We start from the raw sequence: 10,264 nt of genomic DNA on the forward strand, positions 1-10,264 counted from the left end.
TGGATGTCAAAATTGCATTCCTTAATGGATTTCTTAAAGAAGAGTTGTATATGATGCAACTAGAAGGTTTTGTCGATCCTAAAGGTGCTAACAAAGTGTGCAAGCTCCAGCGATACATTTATGGACTGGTGCAAGCATCTCGGAGTCGGAATATACGCTTTTGATGAGATGATCAAAGCATATGGTTTCATACAGACTTTTGGAGAAGCATGTATTTACAAAAAAGTGAATGGGAGCTCTGTAGCATTTCTAATATTATATGAGGATGACATATTGTTGATTGGAAATGATATAGAATTTCTGGATAGCATAAAAGGATACTTGAATAAAAATTTTCTAATAAAAGGCCTCGGTGAAGCTGCTTATATATTGGGCATCAAGATCTATAGAGATAGATCAAGATGCTTAATAGGACTTTCACAAAGCACATACCTTGACAAGATTCTGAAGGAGTTCAAAATGGATTAGTCAGAGAAGGAGTTCTTGCCTGTATTGTAAGGTGTGAAGTTGATTAAAGACTCAAAACCCGACCATGGCAAAAGATAAAGATAGAATGAAAGTCATTCCCTATGCCTCTACCATAGGTTCTATAAAGTATGACATGCTGTGTACCAAACCTGTTGTGTACCTTGACATGAGTTTGGCAAGGGGGTACAATAGTGATCCAGGAATAGATCACTGGACAGAGGTAAAAATTATCCTTAGTTACCTTAAAGAGGACTAAGGAAATGTTTCTCGGTTATGGAGGTAATAAAGAGTTCATCGTAAAGAGTTACGTCGATGCAAGCTTTGAAACTGATCTAGATGACTCTAAGTCTCAATCTAGATACGTATTGAACGTGGGAGCAATTAGCTAGAGTATCTCCATGCAGAGCATTGTAGACATACAAAATTGCAAAATACATACGGATCTGAATGTGACGGACATGTTGACTAAACTTCTCTCACAAGCAAAACATGATCACACCTTTGTACTCTTTGGGTGTTAATCACATAGCGATGTGAACTAGATTATTGACTCTAGTAAACCCTCTGGGTGTTGGTCACATGGAGATGTGAATTATGGGTGTTAATCACATAAATATGTGAACTAGATTATTGACTCTAGTGCAAGTGGGAGAATGAAGGAAATATGCCCTAGAGGCAATAATAAAATTGTTATTGTATATTTCCTTATATCACGAAAAATGTTTATTATTCATGCTAGAATTGTGTTAACATGAAACTTGATACATGTGTGGACACATAGACAAAACACCATGTCCCTAGTAAGCCTCTACTAGACTAGCTCGTTAATCAAAGATGGTTAAGTTTCCTAACCATAGACATGTGTTGTCATTTGATGAATGGGATCACATCATTAGGAGAATGATGTGATGGACAAGACCCATCCATTAGCACAACATATTGATCGTTCAGTTTTATTGCTATTTGCTTTCTTCATGTCAAATACATATTCCTTCGACTATGAGATTATGCAACTCCCGGATACCAGGGGAATGCCTTGTGTGCTATCAAACGTCACAACGTAATTGGGTGATTATAAAGATGCTCTACAGGTATCTCCGAAGGTGTTTGTTGGGTTGGCATAGATCGAGATTAGGATTTGTCACTCCGAGTATCGGAGAGGTATCTCTGGCCCCTCTCGGTAATGCACATCATAAGAAGTCTTGCAAGCAAAGTAACTAATGAGTTAGTTGCAGGATGATGCATTACGGAATGAGTAAAGAGACTTGCCGGTAACGAGATTGAACTAGGCATGAAGATACCGATGATCGAATCTCGGGCAAGTAACATACCGATGACAAAGGGAATAACGTATGTTGACATAGCGGTTCGACCGATAAAGATCTTCGTAGAATATGTGGGAACCAATATGAGCATCCAGGTTCCGCTATTGGTTATTGACCGGAGAGGTGTCTCGGTCATGTCTACATATTTCTCGAACTTGTATGGTCCGCACGCTTAACGTTCGATGATGATATGTATTATATGAGTTATGTGTTTTGGTGAATGGACGTTGTTCGGAGTCCTGGATGAGATCACGGACATGAAGAGGAGTCTTGAAATGGTCGAAGGTAAAGATTGATATATTGGAAGGTAGTATTCGGACGCCGGAAGGGTTTCGGAATGTATCGGGTACATATCAGAGTGCCGAAGGGGTTACCGGAACCCCCCGGGGAAAGATATGGGCCATATGGGCCATAGGAGGGAGGCACACCAACCCACAAGGGGTGGCACGCCCCCCACCAGGGAGGAGTCCGAATTGGACAAGGGGAGAGGCGGTGCCCCCCTTTCCTTCTCCTTCTACCTCTCCTTCCCCCTTTTCCCCTCCGATAAAAGGAAGGGGGGCGAATCCTACTAGGACCCCAAGTAGGACTCCTCCTACTTGGGGGCGCGCCTAGGGACGGCCTCCTCTCCCTCCCTCCTTTATATACCGGGGGGCGCCCCTAGAAGACACATCAGTTGTTCCAAGCCGTGTGCGGCGCCCCCCTCCATAGTTTAGACCTCCGGTCATATTCTCGCGGTGCTTAGGCGAAGCCCTGCGCGGATCACATCACCATCACCGTCACCATGCCGTCGTGCTGACAGAACTCGTCTACTTCCTCGACACTCTGCTGGATCAAGAGCTCGAGGGACGTCATCGCGCTGAACGTGTGTAGAACTCGGAGGTGTCGTACGTTCGGTACTTGATCGGTCGGAATGAGAAGACGTTCGACTACATCAACTGCGTTAAGTAAACGCTTCCGCTTCCGGTCTACAAGGGTACGTGGACACACTCTCCCCCCTCTCATTGCTATGCATCTCCTAGGTAGATATTGTATGAGCGTAGGAAATTTTTTGAAATTGCATGCTACATTTCCCAACATGTGTGTGGTTCAGTTTTACCATGTCTGGTTTCTTCTTCCCATCATGCTCCTCAATCACCACAATGAGATCTCTAAAGATCCACGGGCCCTCATGCATGACGTGGTTCCAATCGCCTAGACAAAGAAACTGGATTACGAACAAGTTGCCATCTACCTCACGGAACTCTGGATCATACGCGAGCCGCCACACGAACTTCATGGTGTCCTTAAAAGCATGGCACCGGAAGGATTTTGTGGTATTAACACGAGCCCGTGCCAACCACCTTGTTGCCTTTGACAGTTGAAAAATTTCCTCCCCCGCTTCCCCGCGAATACATCATCAAGTTCAACATCCTCTAATTTCATGTTTCTCATCGTTGCTTCAAGATCAATCCCTCCTTTGCCCATCTTCGTGCCTCCTGCGAGGTACCTGATCCCATTAACGACGTCGCCATTGATCTGATCTAACGCCGTCCGTCGTCACTAGCGGTGTTGCCTAGGCCAGGTGGATGGACCAGCCATCCCCTTTGATCAGCCCAAGTGCATGCTAGGTCGGGGAGAGGCTTGCGTTTCAGCAAGCCAGACCAAAGATCTCGAGATCACTCGACGACGAGAGAATCCCCATAGCAGAGAAAGAAAACCCTGGGTTTTTTTTCGGAAATGTTAACGCCCACACGTGTGGGCGTTTGCACATCGCCCACACGCCTCCATCACCACTCATTTTGCCACGTATGAATAGATGACATCAGCAGAGTTTTTTTTGGTTTTCGGCTTAAAAATGTTGTATCTCCTAAATAAAAAAGCGAACTAAAAATCCTTTTCACCATTAAATCCGTCTCGACGAGATCTTCAAAACTAGACCCCATGTTGATATGTTTCGACGAATTTTTTTTTGCTAGAAGTTGCCACGATGTTTACACTGCAGTTGCCATAGGGCTTAAACTAAAGTTGCCATGTGGCAATTTTAGTTTGTAGATCATGGCAATTTTAGTATTTTGATGATGCAACTCTAGTACTTTGACCATGAAAATTATTTTTTGTATGAACCATGGCAATTTTACGTGCATGTATCATGGCAATTTTAGTTTATGGTTCATGGCAAGTCTAGTTTCTTAATTCCCCGTTTTATAAATGTCAAAATTACTTTTAAATGTAAAAGAAAATAGCTGAAACATATCATGGCAACTTCAGTGTAAACATCATGGCAATTCATATGCAATAGACATGGCAACTTTTAATTCAAAAAAAATTTCATCAAAACATATCAACATGGGATCTAGTTTCGAAGATCTCATCGCGAGGGATTTAATGGTGAAAACGGATTTTCAATCGGATTTTTTGTTTAAGAGATAAAACATTTTAAAAAGTGAAAATCCAAAAAGATTTCTGCATGCATGCATGCGATGACGTGGCAATCTGTTTACATTAGAGACGTGTGGTACGTCTCCCTTCCCGCCACACGTGTGGCAGTTAGCGCGACCCTTTTTTTTAAACAAAGAAAACCCTAGGGTAAAGATCTTCCAATCACAACTTGCATACTTCAAAAAACTCCTACAGCTATAAACAGGCCTTAATTTTTTTTAAAAAAAAACAAGGCCTAGTGGCCCAGCCCATCTCCGAGGAGGAAAATAGGAAAAAGAACAAAACAAAATCCGTTGCGTCCGTAGTATTATCCTTTTGCAGTGTCTGGCCGTCGCGCTCTCGCCGTCTCGCTGCCGGCTGCCGGCTGCCCCTCCCCCTCGCCGCGCCCGATTTCTCCGCCAACTCCCATACCCAAGTTCTAGGGAAAGATACACTGCTCCGATGGCGGTCAGAGTTCCGTCCATGGAGCTGAACCGCTCCCCGCCGCTCCTCTCCGGCGGCAGAGGTACTCCCGCATCGTCGCATTTTGTTGGAAAATGACCAGATTCTAGGATTCTTGAAGTCTGTAGAAATTTACCCCCTTCGCCCGCTTCTGGTTTGTGGCCTCTGATGTTCCATTCCAGCGTTCTCACCGCGGCGCCGTGTTTACTGTCCTGCTAATTAGTTAACCAGCGTGCAGCTTACAAGTAGCATAACCGTAACTGACCATGTAAAATTCGTATGTATAGTATGTACGTACAAAACTAGCTTCACTCTCACTGTTCTGCGATTTATTTGATGATTGTAAGTTGAAACTTTATCAGTATGTGGTTATGAACTTATGATGCTAGGGGGATACTGAAGATTTTAGCTCTTTTTTTTTTTTGACGAAAGGGCCTTCCGCCCCAGTTTCATACAAACTGAATGGTAGATTTTCAATTCTTTATCTATTGTACTATTGTGTACTGACCATTTGTATGTTTCATCTACTACCTTTGAAGGCAAAACATGCCTTCAGAAGCCTTTCATTGTCCAAGCAAAGAGATCAGGTGGATTGGAGAAAGCAAATACTAGGTACAAAATACATCTTTACAGTTCAGACTCTTATCTGATTGGTTTCCCTAAGAAATTTAATGTGGCCACTGGTTGGTAGCTTACGACATATAAGTGCCACTGAACTCAACGCTCGTCTTTAATAATTTGTATAATATTCTAACGCTTACACAAAAACAAGCAGGTCACGAGGACCGCAAGCTTCTGAAAAACTCAAGAAAAGAGAACCCCTGACTCATGGGACTGTTAGTGCGCCTCTTCCGGTACCAGGACACATACCTCGACCTCCTTACGTTGGATCAAACAAAATGCCCGAGATATCGAGTGAGAGACAAATGCAGGACAAAGACACCATCGTGCACATGAAAGCTGCATGTGAGCTTGCTGCTCGTGTTCTTCAAAATGCAGGGAAATTAGTCAAAGTAAGCATGCACTTCAGCATTTCTGTAGTCTGTTTCTCTTAAATCTAATTATGTCACTGCATCACCAGTTATAGTGCTGAATTTGCTCACTGTTTGTATGCTCCTTTTGTTTACACAATACAACATGCCTTGGTTTATTTTTTATGTATACTCCACAATTAATTTCAGCTTCAGTGAGAAATCTATTGCATCTTTCTATCAGCCCTCTGTAACAACAGACGAAATTGATAAAGCAGTGCACAAGATGATCATTGATGCTGGAGCCTATCCATCCCCGCTTGGATACGGTGGGTTTCCAAAAAGTGTATGCACATCAGTGAACGAATGCATGTGCCATGGTATTCCTGATTCACGAGAACTAAAGGTTCAGAAAGAAGGCCTTTCTTGACATGCTTTGCGCTTACTTCAGAGCTTTTTCGCAGCTCCATTTCTGACCTAAATATTTGTTTTTGTTGGGGTTTTACAGGATGGAGACATAATTAACATCGATGTCACTGTCTACTTGAACGTACGTGTTTATGCTCTTGCTGTATAATTATCTCTTGCCATCACTTGGTAACATTGATGGGTTGTGCACTTCAGCATGTTATATCCTTCTCCATTTCAGGGTTTTCATGGGGATACCTCTAAAACGTTTTTCTGTGGAGAAGTTGACGAAGCTGCTAAAAGACTTGTGAAGGTACACTACCTTTTCTTTAGAACACATGTACAACTATGGTTTTTATTCATCAATGGTGGCAGGGTTCTGTGTGGCTAAAATGATCCATGAGGCACTGACATAAACCCTTGCTAGTTTCTAAACTTGAAAGTGTATTTTTCCTATGTGTTAATTCCGTCACTGCTTCCGCCTTTGCAAATTTGCTATGTATCTGTTTACACTTGGTCAATCCAACTCATCACTGCTAGTGTAACTATGAAATGGCAGAAGGGTATATCGAATTCTCCTCAAATATAAACCTTGATAACCATAATGGCTTATTGGTGCTAAAATCAGGTTACTGAAGAGTGCATGCTTAGGGGCATATCATCCTGCAAACACGGTGTGAGCTTTAAGAAAATCGGCAGAAGAATAAGGTATAGGTCTCTCAAACCATATTTAAGTGAAGGAGTTACATTTATCGAGGATGCAAAGTATTATTCGAGTGTTTGACCATACCTCTCACTGTATATACTGGGTAAGGTGCACCCAGACTGTATCCTCTCAGATTTTCAAACCCAAACATTGGAGAAGCCTGATGTGCCAAATACAGACAGTCACCTTGTCGTCTTTAGAAATGTCTCGTCCTATTTCCTAAATGGGTTAATATGTGCTTGCAGAGACATTAGAACACTTTTGACTATCAAACACTGTCATTTCCATCATTTACAATCAATTCAACATTTATCTCACTTGACTTAATACAGCTATATTTTTTTTTTTGCTTTTTTCATAAAAAAATGCACATTTAATAGTTTCACTCTTTGGTTTTGTTGGCCATTTCAGCGAGCATGCTGAGAGGAATGGATTTGGTGTCGTGGAGCAATTTGTTGGGCATGGAGTTGGCAGAGTTTTTCATTCACAACCAATTATATATCACCAGCGTAAGTGATTGCTAATAAACTATAACCATATTGTATCAAAAACTGAAGAAATTACATGTGCCAATGTTGCTATGCTTATGGTAGTGTCCCCTACGATAATAGAATGAGAAATTAGCACCTATTTTCAAATGTAGAGTGAACTCTAGTGAAGATTAGAGGATCTACTGCAGGCCAATGTGCATCAAACTTTTGCCCTGGCAGTAGACATTATGTTTGGGTTCTCATGCCACGTCCGTCCAATTTCTTCAATTGGTCATAATCACAATCAAGAAACTGAAAAAAACATGTGCTGAGCCACAAACATGTTGATGGAATTTGATGGCAGTCGGTGCCACCAACTAGCTGAGCATAAAATTCAGATGATTATTGCGATATTGAAGCAGGCATTATGTCGGTGATAGTTTCTGAAGTCAGATGTTGGCTTTGTTGCGCTGTTTCGGCACTAGATAGCTTGATCCGGTCTGCCACATCTGTCAATGCTTCGGCAATTATAGCTGACAGACACATTATTTGTGCACTTGAACAGGCAACAACATGCCAGGGCAGATGGTTGAAGGCCAGACGTTCACAATAGGTACGCACCGTTCACCCTGCCGATACATTCTTGAGTGGTAGTACTAACTGAAGGCTGAGGCAGCCAGGTTTTGAGTATTTGACTTAACGCACGCTGTGGCAAACTCTGGGCAGAGCCGATCCTGACCATGGGAAGCAACAGCAACAGCATCGAGTGCGACATGTGGGAGGACGGCTGGACGGCGGTGACGACGGACGGCAGCCTGGCGGCGCAGTTCGAGCACACCATCCTCATCACCAGGACCGGCGCAGAGATCCTAACCAAATGCTAGCAAAGCCAGCGCTGAAGGCGTACGGATCCTGACCGCGTAGATCACGTGATTTCTTCTTATGTTGTATGCCAAAGCATCACTGTAACAGCTGCTTACGTATAACCGATGATTTTTTTTTTTCGAAACGTAACCGATGATTTTTGGCAGCGGCAAAGAGCTCCAGGCTTCTTCTGGCACACTATGCCCGGTGTTTTGCTGAACGGGGCCGAGGATCTGCATGGCCTACATCGCTGACTTGCCGTTGCGTGCGCTAGTATTTCGTCGGCCTGGGTGGGGGCACGAGAACGACCACCGCCAGTGCACCACGCGACGCACCCCCTTTTTTTGGAAAAGAACTCACAGTATTATAAAAGGTTCATTGGAAGTATAAAACACTTTTTTTTTGCGAGTGAAAAATTTGTATTACTCAACCATCAAAGTTACAATCAGCAAGAGCCAGCTCAACCGCAAAAGAGGGTTCCGATCCTAACCAAGTCATGGTCGTACCCTCTGAGCGAGCAAAATTTGCTAAACTATCGCTAACTTTGTTTTGCAGACGGCTCACATGAGTAATACAAACCTCACGAAGGGAACTGAGATATCTAATCTCATTAACTAAAGAAGCATAAATGGATCTATCTCGATCTTTGCCTTGGATCATCCTTACTGCTAGTAGTGAATCCATCTCCACCACCACCGGAAGCTCACTTCTCTGCATTGCCAGTGATAATCCCTCCATACAAGCGCCCAGCTTCGCCTCCAAAGCTTCACGGCATGAGAAGAAATTCCTGCAAGCTGAAAATATGATCGCTCCCTGAGAATCTCTCAGTACCATGCCTGCTCCTGCACCATCCGGAGCAAACGATCCATCCGAGTTTAATTTCACCCAACCAGCTGGCGGTGGTGCCCATGGGGGCGTGAACTTCCCTCCCTGAGCTGGATGATTTAGAAGACTATGATCATAAGAAACAGCCGTTTTTCCTTTCAACAGATCCATGTTCGAGTTCATCTTAATGGCAATCAAGGACTCGAGGTAGCTGACGAGAATCTTCCTGGACACCTCAAGAGGAGGTGGGTTCTTTTGATGCAGTATCTCATTGCGGATGTACCAGCAGCGCCATAATGTCATAAGTAGCATACTCCTTTCAATATCCATTAACGGCTCCAAAACTTGGAATAACCATTCCTTCCCAATATTTCTGACCTGATCAACATCTGGTAGACTCCAAACCTCCGCCATATACTTCCATAGCTCACGCGCTCTAGGGCACCGGCATAGTGGATGGAAATTGTCCTCTGGTTCCATACCGCAGATTGGGCACAGACTTGTTGTCTCAAGTGTTCTCTTGTTCTTATTCCTCCAGGTGGGAAGTGAATCTGTAACTACCCGCCAAGCAAAGTTACGGACAGTAGGTGGTACTTCAACAGACCAAATGAGTTTCCATGCAGATCTTCGGCCATCTGGCATCAAACTTGAGGCAGTAGCATTGGCCCTGTATGCTTCCTCAAAAGCAAAATCATAAGCACTTTTTACTGTAAAAACACCAAGTCGCCCAGGTCCCCAAGCTAGTGTGTCCTCGTCTAGCTTCGGAGATGCTCTGATTTTCAGAATTTCCTCAACATCACACGGCAAAAAATAATTCCTCAACAAGTCCACATTCCATGATCCATTACCATTCAGCAGTTCAGAGACATATCGAATGCGGCAGCGTCCTTGTGAAGTCACTGGTTTGAACGAATACGGTCTTGGTATCCAGTTATCTCTCCACACTCTAATGCTTGCCCCATTGCCAACTCTCCACACGAGCCCTTTCTTCAGAAGATCTAGTCCATGTATTATTGCTTGCCAGGTAGGCGAAGCATTGCTTGGGAAGACAGTATCCTCAAGCTTGCCCTCCGGATAATACTTTGCTTTCAGTAATTGAGCACGCAAGCTGTTCGGCCTATCAATGAGGCGCCAAGCTTGACGGGCCAAAAGCGCTTGGTTAAAGAGTCTGAAGTCACGGAAACCCAAATCCCCTTTGCATTTAGGTTGGAGTAGAAACTCCCATGCCTTCCAGTGCACTTTCCTCCGTCCTCTTTTCGAACCCCAATAAAAGTTTCTGACCATCCTCGTCAAGTCATCACAAACTGAGTATGGAAGTTTGAATACACTCATGATGTATGTAGGAAGTGCTTGGGCAACGGACTTGAT

The 10,264-nt window shown here is 43.6% G+C and overlaps 1 protein-coding gene across 2 annotated transcripts; it reads left to right on the forward strand.

Moving 5' to 3' along the window:
* The first annotated feature begins 4,652 nt into the window (after positions 1–4,652).
* LOC119365418 (methionine aminopeptidase 1B, chloroplastic-like) lies at positions 4,653–8,515 on the forward strand. 2 transcript variants are annotated; one of them, XM_037631048.1, is made up of 11 exons: positions 4,653–4,716; positions 5,192–5,264; positions 5,428–5,665; positions 5,868–6,029; positions 6,132–6,173; positions 6,273–6,344; positions 6,660–6,739; positions 7,149–7,246; positions 7,773–7,820; positions 7,934–8,110; positions 8,239–8,515. In XM_037631048.1, the coding sequence occupies exons 1-10, from the start codon at positions 4,653–4,655 to the stop codon at positions 8,089–8,091; spliced, it is 1,035 nt and encodes a 344-aa protein (XP_037486945.1). In that variant the 3' UTR covers positions 8,092–8,110; positions 8,239–8,515. The 2 variants fall into 2 exon arrangements, with proteins under 2 accessions (XP_037486945.1, XP_037486944.1); XM_037631047.1 differs by lacking the exon at positions 8,239–8,515 and having other exon boundaries at positions 7,934–8,237.
* Positions 8,516–10,264: the final 1,749 nt, after the last annotated feature.

Source organism: Triticum dicoccoides, chromosome 2B, assembly GCF_002162155.2.
Source record: "Triticum dicoccoides isolate Atlit2015 ecotype Zavitan chromosome 2B, WEW_v2.0, whole genome shotgun sequence".
Classification (NCBI taxonomy): domain Eukaryota; kingdom Viridiplantae; phylum Streptophyta; class Magnoliopsida; order Poales; family Poaceae; genus Triticum; species Triticum dicoccoides.